Here is a 25,064-nt window from a genome sequence, read left to right on the forward strand (position 1 = left end):
ACAATCAGTTATCAGGTTAAAAAATCAGCTATCCCTCGCACTCGTCTTCATACACAAAGAATGAAATAAACCAAATGCCGACCCACCTCTGCCATGATCACAAGCAGCACAGCAAGCTAACACCATTAGGGAATTAGGTGTTCCATAACAAAACGTTCCGTCATTTTCTTTTTAAGGAGTCCGAATGACAAAAACAGGAATAGAGAATAAGAGATTCAGGAAATAGCGCCAGCTAGCAAAACAGAGAGTAGAAATATGGGGCTTGGAGTCTAATGGTTGAGATGGGGGGGGGGGGTTCTGTTGATTCGATCTGGGACTCCCAGCGGTTCCCCAGGTTACCCAGTCACAGAGTCCACTGTCTGACGCCATGCCAGGCTGCACAGTGAGCTACAAATATTACACTTGTATATTTCAATGAAATGCTGTGGATGTGCAGTCAGAGCCCAACTCTAAACCAGGAAGTGGGCTCACAAAATAATTCAGAAATCTTCCCATGTAGCAAGAAAGCCGGTGTAAATTGAAATGTATAAATTTCACACTGCAAACATAGTTATTTTTTCCAGAAGGTTAGTTTTGTAAAAGATTGCAGTCAAGCTGGTCAATGACAACAGAAAAAACACTGGGGCTGTATTGTATGGCTCAATTTGTATTGGAATTGGTTGTTTTGCATATTTGCAGGCATTTGCATTGATGTACAGTATGCACAACTACACATTGTGTGATAAATATGGAATTTCAATTGAAATATGAAGTATATGAAACTAAACTACACAATTATTATTATTATAATTTTCAATTGTGGGCATACTTTCCTGTGACAGTCACTTTGCAACAGAAGCACTGTTCTATCATGCATGATACATATGCTATTTCTAGCACAGCAGCCTGAATATAATTAAAATGTCAACTCCTCAGACTCAATACTTCAGTATCTAGAGCGAGACTGTCAAGTAAGCTAGCAAGCCTCTCTCTCTCTCTTTCTCTCTCTCTCTCTATACCCCACCTCTTCTGCTTTCTGACACATGCAGTATGCACCCAGACTATGTGCCTAATACATAACAAAGGAAAATATATGCATCACACACAAAAAACACACAGACACCCCCAGGTGAGATTCCTATTCACAACAAGTTCTCACAGCCTCACTGCAGAATTAGACGTTAATCCATGTTTCTCCAAACATTAAATGGCAATGTTGCTCCAAACGTCAAATTTAGAAGGTTAAGGGTGGGTGTTAGGGTACATTTTTGTATATATATTTTTTTTTAAATAATAATAATAACCTCAGGACGTCCAATTTTGAAGTCACTCTTTCGGATGCACAGGAGGAATGACATTATTTTGCTTTGCCTAACCCGGTAAACTGATCACAGTAATGGTTTTGAGTGAATGAGTACATTGTAATGAAAACCCTTCTGACACCTACATGCTGAAGGCAGTGTACGCCACAGTGCAGTACAGTGTTCTTCATCATGAATTTAACATGGCATGGAAACAAACATAAATATTTCACTAGGCTTTCAGAAAGGGAATTAACATTATCATCATCCTGGAGCTGCTGGGTCATGTTCATTAGGACACACAAAATAAAACATTTTAAAACACTTTGCAATGGGGAAAAAATAACATGATTTATTGGATAAGCCGAGGTAGTCCCTCCCTGTTTCAGTCTGTTTTCTTCCTTTTGGTATTGAATGAACAGGACCTTGATGTTACTTGTCATCGGAGAAGGAGGGAAAAGCAGTGAAAGAGTGGTTATTATGGGAGAGAGTACTTATTTTGAGACTTCCTTGGATTCAATGATTAGTCATTACAATTAAGTCAAACAACTGTAAAGCAGGTGCTCTGGAATGACATTTTGCCTTGGTTCTGATCTAGGATATCGGATCTGGGTTCTCCCAATCATAACCTTAACCATTTGTCTAGGGGAAACTTTGGCCTACACCAACCCTGGACTAGTATTCCTTTCTGCCCAACAACAAACCTTGACTATTACTTTCACACAACTTCTGCCAAGACAAAATTATCAAAAGACAAAAACCATTAACACAGAATTCAAAAAGGTTATCATTTGTCAGACCGATTATTTGATCAGTCGGGTTTATTAAAACAAACCAAAAAGAAAGAGGATGTGCATGCTCTAAGTAACCAAAGTGATCTTGTACTAATTGTGGACAGCTGGGATAGAGAGGCTTCCTCTGAAATGAATCCAGATGCAGCCCAGCTCTGCTCTACACTATTGTTTAGCTCCTGATCAATAAGGATCTTCCGGACCTCACAGCTTTCAAAGAGGCTCATTAGCTCTCTGATTGGAGCAGCGGAGGGCTGCCTGAAGTTTCCATCAAGTTCTAGAAGAGTGACATCTCAATAGAGGTGCTGTCACTCCCCAGTGGGCTTTAAGCCTGTTAACCATTCAAGACTGCTGCGCATGAGCGCACACATATATAAACAAACACACACACACACACACACACACACACACACACACACACACACACACACACACACACACACACACAGACACACACACACTCGTTGAGCAGACAGTGTGAAATATGCAGAGAAACCAATGCTGGAGCACACACACACAGACATAGCTTCTTCCCTCCCGTTCACGCTGCATCCCTCTCGTTTTCTCTCTCTCTCTCTCTCTCTCATTCTGTCGCTCTCACTGCTGCTCTTACCTTAGTTGTTACAATGCAAAGACAATCCATTGCGGGCAGAAAAGCTCAACCTATGCTGGAATTCATCACCACCAAGAAATGTGTGAGATGGAAAGGAAGAAGAGGGGGTGGGAGAGTGAGCTGCCACGGGAGAGATGGCACACAGATAGCCACTACTGGAAGTGGGGCCCCTCTGAGAAACTGGAGTCCTCCTCCACAATGCTGAAGGCATTCATGATCCTAACGCAATCTTAAAGTCCAGCACACGTCATCTGCCGTACAAATGCACAAGTTCTGCTGGAAAGCGAGCCACAGGCTTGGCCCCCCCCAACCTGAGAACCTTCTCCCTCCACTCTCATCTCCTCTCCTCCTCTGCTTTCCAGCCGACAACTGAGCGACAGAGTGGAAGGAGACGAGAGCGGAGGAAAAGAGTCGTGGTGGTGATGCTGATGCACAGTTGAGACGGAGCGGAAAGAATAAGGTTCCCCAGCTGTTTCTGACTTTTGACTGACTGACTGACTGACTGACTGACTGACTGACTGACTGACTGACTGACTGAGCAAATGGATGAAAGGATGAATGGATGGAAGAAAGGAATTATGTAACAATGTGTACCTATAGTAGTTCTGAACAGGGTTATAAAAACTAATGTTTTTACAATGGTATAGGATAATCTACTGTGAAGTGTGACCAAGTATTTCAGTACGTGTGTGTGGGTGTGTGTCTGTCTGTGTGTGGTTGTGCGTCTGTCTGTTTGTGGGTGTGTGTCTGTCTGCGTGTGGATGTATGTCTGTCTGTGTGTGGGTATGTGCGTCTGTCTGTGTATGGGTATGTGCGTCTGTCTGTGTGTGGGTATGTGCGTCTGTCTGTGTGTGGGTATGTGCGTCTGTCTGTGTATGGGTATGTGCGTCTGTCTGTGTGTGGGTATGTGCGTCTGTCTGTGTGTGGGTATATGCGTCTGTCTGTGTATGGGTATGTGTGGCTCTTCAATTACATTCCAGTTGAGCAGGTCAGTTTATGTGATTCACAATGAATGTTTGGAGGCAGAGATTTCATGAAAGAAAGGGCAAGGTTTTGATCTAAAAACTGTCCTTAAAACAAAGCTAGCTAGACATACTACAACAAATTCTATTTCCTTGATATTTTGTACAGTTTGCTTTTTCAACAGCTGTGTATCTATAGGCTGCTGAGAGTGGCACCTCAAAGACAACGCTAGCAAGCTACTGTAGAAAGCACATTTAGCCTGGATATGCTGTAAGTTCTAGTGTAGCTAACATTGCACAGTGACAAGTTGAGAACAATGAAATCAACAGGAAAATACTGTTTCAAACCTCAATCCAAAGTGGATTGACCGACAAACGCATTGCTCTTGTCTTGAATGAATGCGATCTCTACGAACACTGGGGAAATTCCCTTTAAAACTGTGGTTCCCAACCAGAGGTACTAGGACACGGGGGTACTTGAGAAGACTCATGAGACCATAGGCTGACTGGTAAAATGCATGAGGGGGTACTTCAGGGGTACTCTGGGCACAGCAGAATGCAGTTGGTGTACAGTAACAGAAAAAGGTCGGGAACCACTACTTAAAAAGGTGCATTGTCGGTATTTCAGTGTGTAGAGCTAGAACCATAAATAATATATAATGGTTCTATATCTATGTCTAGAACACACTGGCCTTAGTTATTGGACTGCTGGATCCTGAAGTGCTTTCCCTTTGGAACCACAAACCATACCAGAAGTCAAGCCTTTCTGTTGTGGTCTGTTACCATGAGACTATGATGAATAACCTTGAAACTCCCTGTTTGTGCCAAGAGCTAAGGCCTAGACTTTAGCTCAGTGTGCTAACGTGATATTGAAAACATACAGCAATGTTTGACGTATCCATTTTTTTGCAGAGACAAATCTTAAATAGCCCATTATGGATAAATTATAATTTTTTTATTGCTTCACTGTTTAGGTGTTTTATTGTAAACTATAAAACACTACTCTATTTATGGTAATACAACACTTTTATATTTAACCAAGATCACATTGCTCTGGAACTGCAGCTGAAAGTAATAACAGTGTGAAATGCATCTAAACAGGGATTCAGCTCATCTCCCCCCACACTGCAATAAGTTGATGAGCAAAGCAGAAGATACACAGCCAAACCCCTTAAGGTCAAAGGGTGACATACTTTGGCCAAACGAAGGTCACATCCTAATAGCAACAAATCAATATCGAGTCGAAGGTCAAACACAAACATAGACACACAGACCCCCTCTGGGCAGCCAGGTCAAACATGTGGTCACAGCACACTGACTAACAGCATTTGTTTTTCCTAATAAACAGCATAATGGCTGCCCACAATGGATACCAGGGACAGACTGGGACCAAAATGCAGCCAGGCATTTCTAACACCCCGGACCTTTCTTTGCTTTGATGCCCACACATTGGCTGTCCCAACTACTCTTGTGTTATGAAACACTTTTCTCATCAAACCAGGAGGAGAAGAAGCTGATGTTGCGTTGTGTGGTCATGTTGACTTCAATACCGGTACTCACCATTGCAACTCTTATGGCATATTCATATTAACTAGCCAGACAGTCACCAAGAAAATGCATGGCCTTTACATAACATAATAGTTAATAATAATATGAATAATAATAATATAATATGCCATCCTCTTATTCTTATCTGTATTTTTGGAAACTGCACTGTTGGTTAGGGGCTCGTAAGTAAGCATTTCACTGTAAGGTCTACTACACCTGCTGTATTCAGCGCATGTGACTAATACAATTTGATTTGATTTAATACATACTTCACAAGTGACAGGCTACTATTGTCACCCATCAGACTATTCTCAAATGAAGCTGGTCTTTACATATACTAAATAATATATGTGTGAAATTTGTTTTGAATTAGAATGGACTATTATCATACACCTGTCTGGAAACAGGGGCAGCGGGAACAGATACATGTCATCTATGCACTTAAATAGAGAATGGAGAAGGCTTTTCCCGTGGTTCATTTTCATGCCAGCCAGGAAGGCTATACTCCTGTAGTAAAGATAAGCAATGTGCTTAATATTAGGAAAGTTGACAAATAATTATAGGGCGTAAGGGGACAATTACTTTTTCCCACAGGGGTGTTGGGTGTTGCATAACTTTGTTAATTAATTCAATAAAATACCAATAATTTTTGTGGTTATTTGTTTATGAAATAAATTAACTAAGTATGTAATTGTTGTGTTATTTGTTGACTCAGGTTTCCTTTATGTAATATCAGGTTTTGATTGAATATCTGATAACATTCCGTATCAGAAATATGCAAAAGTAGACAAAATTATAAAGGGGGAAAATACTTTTTCACAGCACTGTAGATATATTATTAATATTAAATATTATTACATGATTTTAGAGGAATTGCAGCTCCAGAAATGTTTTAATCAACATGCGATAAAGCCCAAGAGCTTAGCTAACAAACCAAATGCAGACAAATTAGCAAACCATGTCTACTCCTAGTTAGAAAATATTTGAATCATTGGATTACTTCAAACAAGTAAACACATGTTACTTGGTCAGAAGTGAGCCCATTGACGCTGCTTTGGACATGAGAGGACAAACAGCCACCGGGTGCGATAAGGTTAAAGAGTAGTGTTGTTGTAAGATTGTCCTTGGCAAAAAGGAAAACACGGAGCAGACATCACTCTTTAAAACCTACTTTTGTAGAATAGTGTGTGTTATTTGTTAAATAAACAAAGATGACTGACTCTGGGTGAAGTCTGCTTCATGTTTCCTTTCCTTCCTTACTTCCTACAGATGTAGGATCTTAATTTGAGCCAATTTGCTACAGCAGAAACATAATCCTGCAGCAACAGGAAATGTGAATTATTATGTGGATTATAATTAATGGACATTTTTGTAGGGGTTGATACATTTTTTGTAAGGGAAAATCAAGTCTGAAATTACAACGTGGAAATTACAAGTTTCAGAAGCCTTTTAAAACCTCAAATACACTAAACGTTTTAAAGTTATCTTACAAAAGCGTGATCAAATTAAGATCCTACATCTGTAGCATCGCTGTACTGGTATCGTGGTAACACTATTACAGAGTTATCATCATTGTCTCTCTCTCATATTCAACTCTGGTGTTTACCTGCTGCCTGTAGAATGATTGGTCCTCTGATTGAAGTTCCTCACATAAGAGCACTTTGATTAATGCTTTCATTTTGTGGACATAGCAGCGCCCTCCACTCACAAATGCACTGACTATCTATTCACACACACAGCTCAGAAGGGGTGTTTACTAAGGCTAATCTTTTCAGCAGATGGGACTCAAGCTGGCTTCGCCTGATTAGATTATGTAGGGTGAATGATTTAACTTTGCTGCCTCTCATCGATAGGTATAGGTGAGGTATTGTGAATTCTGGATGTAACTGATACAGTGGATACATGCACACAGGAGTCAGGACATAAGAGAGACAGGTTTTTATTTAGTCTACTTTAGTGTTTGACCTTGACCATGGCCTTTTCATGACAAGGAGACAACGTCTGAAGTAGAATACATTTGAGATCATGGATGGACAATAATAAGGGCCGAAGTGTGCGGGCTTTTGTTCCAGCCCAGCTGTAACATACCTATATCAAAAAGGTCTGCATGTCTATAAAGCACAGTGCGGAATTCATTCCAGGTAGTAACTTTAATTCTCAAAAAAAAAAAAGATCTGCCCAAAAGGCAAAATAAGCAGTGCAACTCCAAACAGTGACATGGTACATCTCAAGCTGCTGTTACCTACGTTTCTGTAGTTAGATGATATAATCACTTTATTCTGGTCTCAAGCTCTCAGACCATATCCCCCGCCCTTGTGCAGGGATAATCTCATGTACTTTGCTGAGCTTCTTGTTGCCCAGACTATGGAACAAGAGCTTCTGAATTTTAACAACATTTTACAGTCGTTGATTTGCACCTTTGCTCAGATCACTCCTGTGGCTTGTAAGATTTGTATTCATTTGTACTAATGCTTTATGACAAGGCTATTGGGTTATTTGTAATTGAATGTTCAAAACATGATTATGAAATATATATTGTTTAGATGAAATACAATTAAACGCACATTAAAATAAAAGCAATGCAATGAGTCGCCTTGACTATGTTAATCAAATAATTCTAACACACTTTCCCAATGAGCAGTGTGTTTTAATGAATCATGGAAAGCTGGTTAGGTCTGAATGCCCTGATAAAAATACATGGACATTGATTAGATAGGGTCTATAATCGGAGACTCTCTGTATCATGCTTGTGAACTTCCAAAACCAAAGTTATGGGCAGAGTGTGTCTCACCAGAGTGATTGGCTCTGTGAAGGTACTGGGGTTGGCTGTGAGGGCAAGAGGTGGCAATTACTGCTAGTGTCACTGCCTTACATACAGGAGGGGGAGAGAGAGAGAGAGAGAGAGAGAGAGAGAGAGAGAGAGAGAGAGAGAGAGAGAGAGAGAGAGAGAGAGAGAGAGAGAGAGAGAGAGAGAGAGAGAGAGAGAGAGAGAGAGAGAGAGAGAGAAGCGAGGGGGCGATAGGAAGGGAGAAATGGGGGCGAGGAAAGGTGTAGAATGGTGCATGAAGAGTGAGAAAGACAGAAAGAGAGAGAGGGAGGGGAGGGGCTTGAGAAACAGGAAGCAGTCGTTAGCTGAGCTCCCCTATCTCTAGCAAGCTCTGTATCCAAACAATCATCTGTTCAGGACCCACACAACATGACTAAGCCTTGACACATTTCTCATGCTACAGTACACACCTTCACTCCTCCGGCCACCTCTCTCTGTTCCGTGTTGTTTTTCTATTCCTCTAGTTCAGGGCTCCATTTTCTATTGGAATTTTCTATCCGATTTCTATTAAATAAATTAGGAATTTTATATTGCAATAAGAAATTACCATAATTGACTATGGGGGGGGAAAAAAATCTAATTATATTTACAAGAATTCAAAGTGTGTCACGTCTGAGAAGACTTGATAAAGTGGTGCTCTGCTCACACCGGCAAAAGGCTAGGCGTCCAGAGAAGCAACTAAAAACTGTTTTCCCATAGCCCCAGTGTATAGCAATCCAGCCGGTGATAAAAGCTCTGTGCCTTGAGCCTAGTAAACAAGTCTGTGTGTTTTCCCACACCTGGGGCTTCAAAGCCTGTCCATAATGCTGCCTCTTGGTACTGCCTAGAAAGCCATCAACAGTTTAAGTCAACATTCGGTGTTGTCTCCCTCATAAAGACCCCTCTAGCCCCGCAGTGGGGAAGCCGCTGATGTTGAACCCTCTGGGTCTCCGAAACATTGCTGTTGACTGGCCATTTTTTTTAACGTGTTTAACCTATGTTGTTGACCTGAGAGATGATAGGTGAATAGATCCTGGATCACGCTGACATTGCCAGCTCACCACCAATCAGACAATGTTGAGAAAACGTTCACTTTAACAACAAGAGGCCAGTAGCGTAGCACGACAGAATTAAAAAGAACATACACTAAATGTACGAAACAGTAAGAACACCTGCTCTTTCCATGACATGGACTGACCAGGTGAATCCAGCTGAAATCTATGATCCCTTATTGATGTCACTTCATGAATACAGTTAAATCAGTGTAGATGAAGGGGAGGAGACGGGTTAAAGAAGGATTTTTAAGCCTTGAGACATGAATTGTGTATGTGTGGTAGGCAGAGAGAGGTGTCCACAGGGTACTCACTTCAGAGACTTTCACACTGATCGGTGTCTGGTCCTTCCCACCGTGCTCCGAGCTGCTCCGCTCCCCCATCTGAGGACACACACACACACTAAGTATCATTATATTAGGTTATTACAATACAATACGTTCATATAAATGTAGAATAAGCTTAATTGGAAATGAATAACTGAAACCACAATGAAACATTGTGAGTACAGAGAAACTAACTATTTTCAAAGTTACACAGTTTCTTTAACCTATAAGTCCCTCTGAATCATAAACAGCCTAATTGTCTTAATAGTAGATCAGGGTATAAAACCTCATCTCCACAATACAGAGACATCCTGCCATTAACCGTTGATGCTGAGCAGTACCTCGCTATTTGTTTGACTTTTGACCAAGGTGACTCTTCAATCAGTACCCCAACTATTATTATGTCCAACACTATCAAAAATAAATGCTTAAACCTGGTATACACACACGGATGAACGCACACACACACACACGGATGAATGCACACACACACACACACACACACACACACACACACACACACACACGCACACACACACACACACACACAACACACACACACGGATGAACGCACACACACACACACGGATGAATACACACACACACACACACACACACACACACACACGGATGAACACACACACACACACACACACACACACACACACACACACACACACACACACACACACACGGATGAACGCACACACACACACACACACACACACAAAATGTCTCTTGTTTACTTACCATCTACACTCTCATTCTTGTATTTAAAATATGTCCAAGGAAATTCTTAAAGTCAAATGAATCCAAGCAAAACATAAGAAAAGACTGCAGCTTGCGCTTGCACAACCTCAGGCTGAAGTGGCACAAAAGCACACAGTGGGATCAAAAATACTGTACCAGATTGCATGGGATAGAGAGTGTCAACACTCTGCCACAAAGCACTGATTTTGTTAAGCCTTCATCTATTCAGCATGGCTTAATACACTCGGCTTGTGTTTTGTAACACAACGCAGACATCAAATCATTTTCGGGAAAGTTCTGATTCAAATGAGCAGACGGAGTGAAGTTATGGGACATGTTTGTGGCCCTACTTTTCAGGTTGTTTCTACACAAATGTAACTATGGTTTTGGGTATAAGGTGTACGGTAAAGTTGCCCCTAGATGCTGATCTGGGATCAATTTATCATTTTCCCAATGATTAAGGTTAGGATCAAAAACACATGATTTCACATAAACTCATATGGTTTTTCTGTAAGGGTAGGGGAAACTTCCCCCCGAAGCGTTAGGTAAACCAACACAATGCAGACCATGTTGGCCAGGGGACAGAAGGCTTGCAGAGGCTATGACCTGCTTCGTGTTTCTTTCTATCTAGGGACCATGCTGTAAGAGAGTGTATACAGAACTGCTCTTCTAGCATACACAGTAGTAGGGCAGGTGACCCAATCTCAGAATTCAAAGTCCCCTGTGACCTCTATAACCCCTTCACTTATCCCCATGCATCTACTAAACATTCACCTCCACTCCTTTAACACCAAGGGCTTTTGAACAGTATATTTGATTTGATGTACATTAGTTCAGATCTATACATATATACTGTATATCTATCAGTTTGTACAGCTCTGGAAAAGGAACAATATGTATGGAACCAGGAATGTTTCAATGGGGAGAGATAGGATTACTACTGGATTACTGAGGTCGCTGGTTAGATGCCAAGCCATGTCAAACACACACGCACACGCATACACACACATACACACACACACACACACACACACACACAAACATAAACACACATACACACATACACACGGGCATGCACACACACACACGCGCATGCACACACACACAGCATGGAAAAAAGATCATGGGTGATAGACATTGGGTCTAAAGGGTCATAGAAATCGTAAAACAGAGGGAGAACTGAGGAATTGCACACACAAAAAAAGTTTTGTTTTGAGATGCATTAATTGATTGCATAGATCATTGGGATATTGAAATTAAGATCTACAGAAAATTGTGTGCAACGATAATGAAAATGTTATCATATTGAGAGAAATACGATTTAACTCAGACTTCACCTTTGTACTGGGGGAGATCTTTTACCAAGACTAGCTTCCCCCTAGTGGATGAATAGAAAATAAAAAGGTTTGTCCTATATCAACTAACCACAGCATTTCAAACGAGACATGAAATATTCTAAAATGCCAAATTGACATATTTTCCAGTACTCTATAGAGTAATTGATTTCATGATCAATTGGGGTGACCAGTTAATCAAGTGTTGTGTGAAGAAATCACACTGGAAAATGCAGCTGTGTTCCTTCAACCCTGATCCTGGAGAGCAGCAGTACATGTGGGCTTTTGTCACACGACACAAAAATCATGTGACCACAATAGAAATTAGCCTTTGGGCTTTATTGTGAAAATCCTCATAATTATTTAATGTATGTACTGTTATCTCTGGTTGGAATGGATCAATATGTATTTTTTTGGTGTCAAATTACATCAATTAACCAACAACACAAATATTTCAAAACTAATGTTGTCCTGGGTCAAAAGCTAGTAAAACTCTGCAGCCCTACAGGACAAGAAGTTAAGAACACTGTTGTACAGGAGTGACTGTATCGCTTGGTAATTTATACATTCTTACAGATCCCATCATTTGCAAAATTGATGCCTCATGGGGTAGTAAGCAATGATGTGTATAAACCTTGGATTGCTGATGCTATGTAATGGCCAATGAGAGGCTTTGAAGCCACAAGCTCCATTAACTCATTGGAAGGAGCAGTCCTCCACAGGAAAGGAATTCTAAAATATTTCAATTAAATGTTTCAAAGACAAAATGACATGTATTTAAGCATTTATTTGTTGTAGTCGGGACAGTGACATTAGTACTCAGAAAAATATTTGAAGGAATATGTTTTTAATAATTGTTCAGTTCTCTTAATATAATGTTCAAGCATGCATTTAGGTATCTGTAATATAACATACAGTACTTGTCAAAAACTAATGTAGACATTAATAAATGTATTTCTTTTGCTTTCAAAATCTTTTTTACAATGGAGAAGGAATACCAAGATGGTTGAGCGGTGGCTTCAATGCAGCGTCCCCTGTTAGTCATCTATGGTTAATACATATCAGTAGGAGCCCTCAAACTAATTTTACATTTGAGTAATTTAGCAGTCACTCTTATCCAGAGCGAAATACAGGAGCAATTAGGGTTAAGTGCATTTGTCACGTTCTGACCTTAGATCCTTTGTTTTGTCTTTTGTTTTAGTATGGTCAGGGCGTGACTTATCTATGTTAGTTTGTCTATGATTTTCTATTTCTGTGTTTGGCCTGGTATGGTTCTCAATCAGAGGCAGCTGTCAATCATTGTCCCTGATTGAGAACCATATTTAGGTAGCCTGTTTTGTATTGTGGGTTGTGGGTGATTGTTCCTGTTTCCTGTGTTCACGGTACGGGACTGTTTCGTCTTCGTGCAGTTTGTTGGTTTTTTGTTCGTTGTTAAAGTATTCTATTAAAATGGATAATCATCAGGCTGCATTTTGGTCCTCCTCTCTTTCCCCTGATGACAAGCGTTACAGCCTTGCTCAAGGGCACATGGCCCAATGCTCTGGCCCAATGCTCTTAACCGCTAAGCTACCTGCTGCCAACTGGCGTCATAGCCTTATTTAATAGGAACATTAAATAGCAAACAAATCATTCAGTCAACATTCATTTCAGTTATTGGCTATGGAGATATCTTCTATATGAATGCCGCTGACACTGTAACAATTTGTTGCAGTTTATCATAGAGCATTGTGCTTTATTACGAGCGATAGGTTCAGTACACATCATTGCATTTTGTATCAGCAAGTAGGCTGTCCCTCTTTGAAGACTTGGTCTGCATTGCACTCTTTTAGTCTACAAAGCCCTCTTGCATAAACTTCCGCCATACCTTACCTCATTGTTAACCTTCAGATGTATAACTTACCAGACCCGGACTCAGGGATGGCTAACCCTGAAGATCCCTTCAATCACCACCCAGTTACCAGACCTGGACTCAGGGATGGCTAACCCTGAAGATCCCTTCAATCACCATACAGTTACCAGACCTGGACTCAGGGATGGCTAACCCTGAAGATACCTCCAATCACCACCCAGTTACCAGACCTGGACTCAGGGATGGCTAACCCTGAAAATCCCTTCAATCACCACCCAGTTACCAGACCTGGACTCAGGGATGGCTAACCCTGAAGATACCTCCAATCACCACCCAGTTACCAGACCTGGACTCAGGGATGGCTAACCCTGAAGATACCTTCAATCACCATACAGTTACCAGACCTGGACTCAGGGATGGCTAACCCTGAAGATACCTTCAATCACCATACAGTTACCAGACCTGGACTCAGGGATGGCTAACCCTGAAGATACCTCCAATCACCACCCAGTTACCAGACCTGGACTCAGGGATGGCTAACCCTGAAGATACCTTCAATCACCATACAGTTACCAGACCTGGACTCAGGGATGGCTAACCCTGAAGATACCTCCAATCACCACCCAGTTACCAGACCTGGACTCAGGGATGGCTAACCCTGAAAATCCCTTCAATCACCACCCAGTTACCAGACCTGGACTCAGGGATGGCTAACCCTGAAGATCCCTTCAATCACCACCCAGTTACCAGACCTGGACTCAGGGATGGCTAACCCTGAAGATACCTTCAATCACCACACAGTTACCAGACCTGGACTCAGGGATGGCTAACCCTGAAGATACCTTCAATCACCACACAGTTACCAGACCTGGACTCAGGGATGGCTAACCCTGAAGATACCTTCAATCACCACACAGTTACCAGACCTGGACTCAGGGATGGCTAACCCTGAAGGGATCCCTTCAATCACCACACAGTTACCAGACCTGGACTCAGGGATGGCTAACCCTGAAGATCCCTTCAATCACCACCCAGTTACCAGACCTGGACTCAGGGATGGCTAACCCTGAAGATACCTTCAATCACCACACAGTTACCAGACCTGGACTCAGGGATGGCTAACCCTGAAGATACCTTCAATCACCACCCAGTTACCAGACCTGGACTCAGGGATGGCTAACCCTGAAAATCCCTTCAATCACCACCCAGTTACCAGACCTGGACTCAGGGATGGCTAACCCTGAAGATCCCTTCAATCACCACCCAGTTACCAGACCTGTACTCAGGGATGGCTAACCCTGAAGATACCTTCAATCACCACACAGTTACCAGACCTGGACTCAGGGATGGCTAACCCTGAAGATACCTTCAATCACCACACAGTTACCAGACCTGGACTCAGGGATGGCTAACCCTGAAGATACCTTCAATCACCACACAGTTACCAGACCTGGACTCAGGGAAGGCTAACGCTGAGGATACCTTCAATCACCACACAGTTACCAGACCTGGACTCAGGGATGGCTAACCCTGAAGATACCTTCAATCACCACACAGTTACCAGACCTGGACTCAGGGAAGGCTAACCCTGAGGATACCTTCAATCACCACACAGTTACCAGACCTGGACTCAGGGATGGCTAACCCTGAGGATACCATCAATCACCACACAGTTACCAGACCTGGACTCAGGGATGGCTAACCCTGAAGATACCTTCAATCACCACACAGTTACCAGACCTGGACTCAGGGATGGCTAACGCTGAAGATACCTTCAATCACCACACAGTTACCAGACCTGGACTCAGGGATGGCTAACCCTGAAGATACCTTCAATCACCACACAGTTACCAGACCTGGACTCAGGGATGGCTAACCCTGAAGATCCTTTCAATCTCCACGGTGTTAAGTAAATCTGCTTTCAGTTTTTTTTGCGCCTCTCATGTGGAATAATCTCCAAAGCTCCTTAAAGGAGTATTTCATGAATATGGCAATTATGCCCTTTATCTACTTCCCCAGAGTCATATGAACTAGTGGATACCATTTTTATGTCTCTGTGTCCAATATGAAAGAAGGTAGATATAGTTTCACAAGCCAATGCTAACTAGAGTTAGCGCAATGACTGGAAGTCTATGGGTATCTGCTAGTATGCTAGTAGATACATATAGATTCCAATCATTGAGGTCATAAAGTCTGTCTGTGGTATGAATATTTGGTAGAACTGTAACGCAGAAACCAGCTACCATCTGAATGTACACATAGTGCTGTATTGACTTGTATTATTCAATAGTTAGTCTAAGTTAATGTTATATAAATACCAGAATTAGTATAATATCCTCCAATATTCTATATGTGCAACTTGTTATGGTATTTGGGTTGCGATAACATTTGGTTTGAAGTGACATTTAGGATTTGAGCATGCTTTAGGAAGCATCCTGCCATCCTACCACTCCCATGGGTTCATGATGCTGATGCTGGCAGTGGGGTAAGTAAATAAAGAAAACTAAGCCTTATTTTTGGTAATTGTCTCTCAAAATCAATGAACAAATCTGTTTTTTCAATAAAATAACATGTTTAGTCTAACTCCCCTTTAACTAGCAAAAACTAAATGATACTACAATCAAATGATGGTAAATCAGCGTTTTAGTATTAATGTGGATTGTCCTTCGGAAAAAAGCTGCACATTATTTAAGGGAATATTTTTGTTTCGCAAAATATGCAAATTAACTGTAATGTTGCTAAAACAACAGTCTGTTTTGGATCTTTTTATTTCAGATAACATTATTTACATGTGTAATTATGTTTTAATACGTTAATGTTTTGCAATTATTGTTGCTTTTTCAAACAGTTTGTTCTTGGGGCCAAAATGACCCCAGTTGGTAAAATAAGTTGGTAGCATGAGGGTTAATGAATCTGCTAAGAATCATCAGCATGATGTCATGAACATAGAAATAAAATTAATATAAAGGGGGTCTCCATTCAAGTTAATGATGGCATAATCACACTTTCCGTAGCCGATGTGAGCAAGACCTTTAAATAGATCAACATTCACAAAGCCGCGGGGCCAGACGGATAATCAGGACGTGTACTCAAAGCATGTGCGGACCAACTGGCAAGTCTCCACTGACTTTTTCAACCTCTCCCTTACCGAGTCTGTAATACCTACATGTTTCAAACAGACCACCATAGTCCCTGTGCCCAAGAACACTAAGGTAACCTGCCTAAATGATTACTGCCCCATAGCACTCACATCGGTAGCCATGAAATGCTTTGAAAGGCTGGTCATGGCTCACATCAACACCATCATGCCGGAAACCCTAGACCCACTCCAATTCGCATAGCGCCCTAACAGATCTACAGATGACGCAATCTCTATTGCACTCCACACTGCCCTTTCCCACCTAGACAAAAGGAACACCTATGTGAGAATGCTGTTCATTGACTGCAGCTCAGCGTTCAACCCTATAGTGCCCACAAAGATCATCATTAAGCTAAGGACCCTGGGACTAAACACCCCCCTCTGCAACTGAATTCTGGACTTCCTGACGGTCCACGCCCAGGTGATAAGGGTAGGCAACAACACATCTGCCACACTGATCCTCAACACTGGGGCCCCTCAGGGTTGCGTGCTTAATCCCCTCCTGTACTCCCTGTTCACCCACGATTGCGTGGCCAATCGCGACTCCAACATCATCATTAAGTTTGCTGATGACACAACAGTGGTAGGCATGATCACTGACAACGATGATACCACCTATAGGAAGGAGGTCAGAGACCTGGCAGTGTCGTGCCAGGTCAACAACCTCTCCCTCAATGTGAGCAAAACAATAGTAGCTGATAGTGCCACAGTGTCTCCTGACCCCTCCTGTCTCAGCCTCCAGTATTTATGCTGCAGTAGTTTATGTGTCGGGGGGCTAGGGTCAGTTTGTTATATCTGGAGGAGTCCTGTGTGAATTTAAATGTGCTATCTCTAATTCTCTCTTTCTTTCTCTCTCTCTCGGAGGACCTGAGCCCTAGGACCATGCCTCAGGACTACCTGACATGATGACTCCTTGCTGTCCCCAGTCCACCTGGCCGTGCTGCTGCTCCAGTTTCAACTGTTCTGCCTTATTATTGGACCATGCTGGTCATTTATGAACATTTGAACATCTTGGCCATGTTCTGTTATAATCTCCACCCGGCACAGCCAGAAGAGGAATGGCCACCCGACATAGCCTGGTTCCTCTCTAGGTTTCTTCCTAGGTTTTGGCCTTTCTAGGGAGTTTTTCCTAGCCACCGTGCTTCTACACCTGCATTGCTTGCTGTTTGGGGTTTTAGGCTGGGTTTCTGTACAGCACTTTGAGATATCAGCTGATGTACGAAGGGCTATATAAATAAATTTGATTTGATTTAGTGGACTATAGAAAAAGGAGGGTCAAACAGGCCCCATTAACATAGACAGGGCTCTAGTGGAGCGGGTCGAGAGTTTCAAGTTCCTTGGTGTCCACATCATAAACAAACTATCATGGTCCAAACACACCAAGACAGTTGTGAAGAGTGCACGACAACACCTTTTCCCCCTCAGGAGACTGAAAAGATTTGGCATGGGTCCCCAGATACTCAAAAAGTTCTACAGCTGCACCATCGAGAGCATCCTGACCAGTTGCATCACTACCTGTTATGGCAACTGCTAGGCATCTGACCGGAAGGCGCTACAGAGGGTAGTGCATACGGGCCAGTACATCACTGGGGCCAAGCTTCCTGCCATCCATGACCTATGTACTAGACGGTGACAGAGGAAAGCCCCAAAAATTGTAAAACACTCCAGTCACCCAAGTCATAGACTTTTCTCTTTGCTACCGCACGGCAAGCGGTATCGGAGCGCCAAATCTAGGTTCAAAAGGCTCCTTAACAGCTTCTACCCCCAAGCCATAAGACTGCTGAACAATTTTTCAAATGCCCCCCCCCCATTTATTTTTTACTCAGCTGCTACTCGCTGTTTATTATTTATGCGTAGTCACTTTACCCCTACCTACATGTACATATTACCTGGACTAACCTGTACCCCCGCACACTGACTCGGTACCGGTACCCCCTGTATACAGCCTTGTTATTGTTATGCCATTTTCTTGCTTTACTTTTTTATTGTATTTTTTTACTTCAGTTTATTTAGTAAATATTTTCTTAATTCCATTTCTTGAACTTCATTGTTCGTTAAGGACTTAAAGTAAGCATTTCACGGTAAGGTCTACACCTGTTGTATTCGGCGCATGTGACAAATACATTTGATTTGATTCAATCATAATGATCTGTATAGTAGTATTGGGACAGTTTCGGGGACAGATTAAGCCTAGTCCTGGACTAAAAAGCAGCATCACCATCACACAAAACATTTCCAAACACTACTACTCATCCCTTAGAAAATGTTAGCTAGATTAGGTCTACACCTGTTGTATTTGGCGCATGGGTGGACTGGCAGAAATTGATGGTACCCATGATGCCAGGAAGTAAAAGCAGGAAGTGTACCCTTCAATATGTGCAGTGATTTGTAAAGTCAACTCAACTGACATTACAAATAGCCACATCATTTAAATGAACATTCTATATTACCATGGCAATCCAGCACCAAAATACCATGGGAATTATTGCATCACAATACAAAGTAGACATTGCGAATGTACCCATGAGTTTATCAGTCAAATTGCCAGGGTTCGAGCTTCCAAGCTCCATCTTTTTCTATGGTCATGAACATCAGGGTGAGAATCGACATTCAAATCTAATCAAGGACTCAACAAGTAGTTCAAACAAGTAAAAGAATGATGAATAAAATCTAGAATAATCTATAAATGATTTATTCTAGCTCCATTTCGAGGACTTATTAATAGACATCTCAGCTTCATTGTGGAAAGTTGCTTTCGTCAAAGGGCAAGCATTTATAACCCTCACACCTTCACCTCTCTCCATCCATTCCTTTAAATTACAATGTCACAGGCCAGGCCTGCGTATATACATCATAGCCAAGTTCTTGGAGCTCTTCCAACACTAGCAGGCTCTCAAAGGCCAATTAGCTAGAGCTACACAGTCCAGCACACTGTTGCCGACACAGCTCCTGTTACTTCCGTGTTGGGAACAGCTTCAAAAAACAGTAGAACCAGAGCCTGTGTTTGTCAGCAGAGTCGTTCTGTGTAATGGGGAAAACTGCTAAAGAAGGGATGGGTGTGTGGAGCTGGCGATCTGCTCAGGGCTCCCGATTCCAGGGGATCGAGGGACCAATTATCAGTTCTCATCTCACATTGGAGGCCTATTCTTTTTAACGATGACCGTTGAAAGCCAACATCCACCAATGGCTGGCAAGATAAAACAGCATATGGGTCTTTTTATAAATAAAGGGACCAATTTTTGACATCAGGGTCAAAATTCCTAAATGGTTTGATAATAATAATACAAATAATATTATTATAATCAGTAAACTCTTAAAACAGTGTGTGTGTGTGTGTGTGCGTGTGCGTGTGCGTGTGCGTGTGTGTGTGTGTGTGTGTGTGTGTGTAAACTAGACATCACATTATTGCTTCCTCTGTCCTTGTTTCCTCCACTTCTTGCCTCGCATTTTAACTACTTTGGAGCCCGAGGGGAGGAACCTTCCCCCAATGTGCGTTGAGAGGGAGGTGAGGAATGGAGGACACAAGGGGAGAATCTCAATTGCATGTCCTTCATTTTTCACGTCCTCTCTCCTCACCTCCTTCTCAAAACCCATTGGATAAGAAGGTGAGAGGGGAGGGACTTCTGACCTCATCCAATGGGTTTTGAGAAGGAGGCAACAAATCAAAGAAATGCAATTGAGACAGAGGAAGTAAGTATTTGACAGCTATGAACATGTTTTTACAGGGCCAGACTGACTGACTGAGCTACCATAATACCCATGGCCTGTCCAGAAAGAACCCCTAGCCCCTACTACCCAGAGTCTAGACACTTGTGGAGATCTGAGAGGGATTGATGCGTGGTGACATGGTGAGAGCTCCACCTCACCCTCTGATAGGCTTAGTGGAATTTTGGCGGTATTGCTCTACACCTGTCCAAATCTGTCCAATGCTCTCAGTGTCTAGGGGGAGAGGTTAGGGGTTGTTTCTCCACGGTACCCCACAACCCTTCAGATGTGTGGTGGACCTACAGCACGACACGTGAGGCATTGGTTGGATGTTTAATTCCATTGACATACACACACAGATTTGCACAGGTGTAAGTTGCACACCCACGGCACTATCAGGCTAATCAGACTGGTCTGAGAAGCCTCAGACCTGCTGTAAACAGTGAAAGAATATATTTACATTTCTACTATTCATTTGAGCTAGTTAGATGTGCAACCACTGACTAACTATAGCTAGGGGCATATCTCAAGTCTATCAATAGATACGGTTGTTTATTAAGATAACCAATGGTTAGCTAGGTAGCTAGGATATACAGTGTATTCGGAAAGTATACAGACCCCTTCCCCTTTTCCAAATTTTGTTACGTTACAGCCTTATTCTAAAATGGAATCAATCCATTTTTTCCCTCATCAATCTATACACAATACTATCAAGGCACAAGGCGAGACCCAGATTCAGACACAGGAGGCAGATGGTTGGAGTCTTACAATATTTATTAATCCAACAGGGGAAGACAAGAAAATGGTCTTGGACAGGCAAAAGGATCAAAACCAGTTCAGAGTCCAAAAGATACCGAAGGGAAGGCAGAATCAAGGTCAGGCGAGGCAGGATGATCAGGCAGGCAAAAAATAAGTCCAGAGTCAGGCAGGGGTCAAAACCGGGAGGATTATCAAAAAGAGAATAGAAAATGGAGTACGGGAAAAACACACTGGTTGACTTGACTAAACATACAAGACGAACTGGCACAGAGAGACAGGAAACACAGTGATAAATACACTGTGGAAAACAAGCAACAACTGGAGGGGGTGGAGACAATAACGAGGACAGGTGAAACTGATCAGCCTATTTACAATAAGTATTCAGAACCTTTGCTATGAGACTCGAAATTGAGCTCAGGTGCATCCTGTTTCCATTGATCATCATTGAGATGTTTCTACAACCTGATTGGAGTCCACTTGTAGTAAATTCAATTGATTGGACATGACTTGGAAAGGCACACACCTGTCTATATAAGGTCCCAAAGTTGACAGTGCATGTAAGAGCAAAAACCAAGCCATTAGTTCGAAGGAATTGTCCGTAGAGCTCAGAGACAGGATTATGTCAATGCACAGATCTGGGAACGGGTACCAAAACATTTGTGCAGCATTGAAGGTCCCGAAGAACACAGTGGCCTCCATCATTCTTAAATGGAATAAATGTGGAACTACCAAGACTCTTCCTACAGCTGGCCGCACTGCCAAACTGAGCAATCGAGGGAGAAGGGCCTTGGTCAAGGAGGTGACCAAGAACCCGATGGTCACTCTGACAGAGCTCCAGAGTTCCTCTGTGGAGATGGGAGAATCTTCCAGAAAGACAACCATCTCTGCAGCACTCCACCAATCAGGCCTTTATGGTAGAGTGGCCAGACGGAAGCCACTCCTCAGTAAAAGGCACATGACAGCATAAAGGCACCTACGGGACCCATAGACCATGAGAAACAAGGCTCTCTGGTCTGATGAAACTCTTTGGACTGAATGCCAAGCGTCATATCTGGAGGAAACCTGGCACCATCCCTACGGTGAAGCATAATGGTGGCAATATCATGCTGTGAGGATGTTTCTTAACAGCAATTACTGGGAGTCAGAATCGAGGGAAAGATGACTGGAGCAAAGTACAGAGAGACCCTGGATGAAAACCTGCTCCAGAGCGCTCAGACTGGGAATGTTCACCTTCCAACAGGACAACAACCCTAAATGCACAGCCTTTTCTGGAGAGACCTGGAAATAGCTGTGCAGTAATGCTCCTCATCCAACCTGACAGAGCTTGAGAGGATCTGCAGAGAAGAATCTGAGAAACTCCCCAAATACAGGTGTGCCAAGCTTCATACCCAAGAAGACTCAAGGCTGTAATCGCTGCCAAAGGTGCTTCAACAAAGTACTGAGGAAAGGGTTTGAATAAATATGTAAATGTCATATCTGTTTTTTATTGTTAATACATTTGCAAAAATGTATTTAAAAAACTGTTTTTGGTTTGTATTATGGGGTATTGTGTGTAGATCGAGGGGGGAAATGATTTAATCTATTTTAGAATAAGGCTGTAACATAATAAAATGTGGAAAAAGTCAAGGAGTCTGAATACTTTCCGAATGCCCTGTATTAGTCAGCTAACCATTTACAGTAACAGCAGTTCATTAACAAGTCAATAGACACTAAATCATATGCAGAAATGTTGAAATCTTACCTTATATTGGCACTGTGGCATGGTATGAGCAGCTATTAATCAACTAATTATTAGTTCATAGTTTAATAGAATGGAGTTAGAAGGGTGACCTCCTACTAAAGGACAGGAAGTGTTGGCTGCGCACTTGAGCAGGCATTCCACATTAAACCCTACACACATTTGAACATCAAAATATGAAGGTTTTTGGGAGTTTTATATGCACAAAAAAAATGGATTTCTCTTCAAAAATGTATAAACAGGCTGTTTTCATATTCCATTTGAACTCGGAAAACAAATTATTAAAATGTACATGGAACATAATCTTACCTCAGGAATCTTGATTTAATGTTGTCCATGAAGTAGGCTAATTATCTTGACCGCCGTAACAACAGACACCAAAACTGTCTGTCAACTGTCTGTCAATCCTCGAGATCAACATTATTCCCACACTTTGGCTGTTGTTAAATCGCATTCAGTATCACATGACTGTCATTCAGAAAATCCTATCCTGAATCAACTGATGTTGCGCGATAATGTCCCTACGTAACTAAACAGCTAGACATCAAATGCGCATCAAACTACTTTTATATTATTGACGAACCCTGTTAATGACAGTATTGATTTTAGTTTTATTAATCATATTTGTAAGGATGGACGCTGGAGACGAGAAGCAGGTACAGGGAGTGAACATTTAATAACCACGGACAGGAACAGAATACGGACTGCGTCTGGACAGGGAAAACAGAAATGACAATAATGCTGACACAGGGATGAAACAGAGGAAACAGACAGATATAGGGAAGGCAATCAAAACGTGAAGGAGTCCGGAGTGGCCCAATGAGCGGTGATGCGCGTAATGATGGTGACAGGTGTGCTCTCGAGCGCCAGAGAGGGAGAGCGGGAGCAGGCATGACAATATTAAAGTTACTATTTCTGTTTGAAGCATTGGATTTTTCAATCACATACATTATTTTGGATATGTGTGCCCTTGAAAACTGCTTACACACCGTAACATAGGGAGATACGAAATGCTATGAGGTTACAATACACTTCCGGGATCTCCATACAAAAAAGAGACAGACAGCAATATCCAGGAACTTCACATGATCAAGGTCAATGTGTAATTCAATTGTTAAATGCTGAGTATATGATATAACTACAAACAACAGTATCATACATTTTTAAACATAGCTTTTGATTAAACTTTTGAATTATATTGAATGTATTTATGTTCCCCTTTATATCATAATGTATTCACATGAAGAATAAAAAAGTCAAATTATTATTAATGACTTTGTAAGAGCTCCAAACAGACTACAAGAAATACTCACTGGTACCCTCTTTTATAGAAAGACCCACATATATTAATTGAACCTGACCAAATTTGATGTCATGCCGATAGATGTAGTTAGAGAATATAATAATAATTAATTAGGTGACACAAAGTACAGATGTAGGATCTTCACGTGATCACTCTTTTGTTGCTAAGAATTTTCCTGCACAGCAGGAAATGCAACATTTTTGTTTATTTGAGTTATAAAAAGTATTCTATAGTTTGTAATTTCCACTTTGAAATTGTGATACACACAAGGAAATGATTATTCAGTATTTTTGTTTTCGCAAATCTGTAATTGATTCCATTGTCTGTTTAATTGCTTGAGAACTTAGGCAAGGAACAATCCCAATGTATGTATCTCAATACCTACAGACTGTAATAAAACTTGAACTTAAACTGTGAAACAGAAAAACAGTTATCTTATCGTGTTATTATTTTTTTGTGTTTTTTAGAGTCAACTGGCTTCCTCATTGGTGAAGTAGTACCACTACCACAGAACTACAATGAGTAGAAACGGCCTCCACATTCAAGTCAATAATCCTGTAATGGGTAGACTGGCAGGATTCATTACATTTCTAAGCCCGCTACTCCGAGGTCCCATCAGGCTCACCTCGGTTGGGCAGGCGTGTTGTAGCACCGCGGTGAGGGAGCCCGTGCCCGTCTGTTCCCACTTGTCAGCCATGTGGTTGACCTCCTCCAGCTTCTGCTTGCAGCTCTTTTGGGTGTTCAGCAGCGTCACCTCATAGAACTCCTGGATATCTGAGGAAAACATGACAGATTCCCATTTGATCATTTACAATACTTAGAAATGTCCCTTGAGAGGGAATATGGATGAAAACAGACACTTGACCAGCCTTTCACTAATTACAATATATAATTTCAGTGTAAGCCGGCAGACATCCGTTTACGTCAACATGCTGCGTTTCAGATGTATATGGAAATGGGGGTCTTTGATTAAACACAGGATTACTGCCTCATTGGCCATCAACCAAAATAAATGGGGGCAATTTGTAAAATTGGATTTCTGGCACTGACATTAGATGCCATAGCAGAAGAACAGCACCGACGTATGGCCAAATTCTCTTGTCCGGTAC

At 41.9% G+C, this 25,064-nt stretch overlaps 1 protein-coding gene across 10 annotated transcripts in view; it reads right to left on the reverse strand.

Moving 5' to 3' along the window:
- LOC135550935 (disks large homolog 2) overlaps positions 1-25,064 on the reverse strand; it is a 291,390-nt gene that overhangs the window by 211,413 nt on the left and 54,913 nt on the right. For all 10 annotated transcript variants that reach the window (XM_064982190.1, XM_064982191.1, XM_064982192.1 and 7 more), the window contains exons 3-4: positions 24,581-24,729; positions 9,367-9,435 (exon numbers count right to left, since the gene is read on the reverse strand). In XM_064982190.1, coding sequence (XP_064838262.1) covers positions 9,367-9,435; positions 24,581-24,729 — 218 coding nt within the window. The remainder of the gene's footprint in view (positions 1-9,366; positions 9,436-24,580; positions 24,730-25,064) is intronic.

Source organism: Oncorhynchus masou, chromosome 12, assembly GCF_036934945.1.
Source record: "Oncorhynchus masou masou isolate Uvic2021 chromosome 12, UVic_Omas_1.1, whole genome shotgun sequence".
NCBI lineage: Eukaryota > Metazoa > Chordata > Actinopteri > Salmoniformes > Salmonidae > Oncorhynchus > Oncorhynchus masou.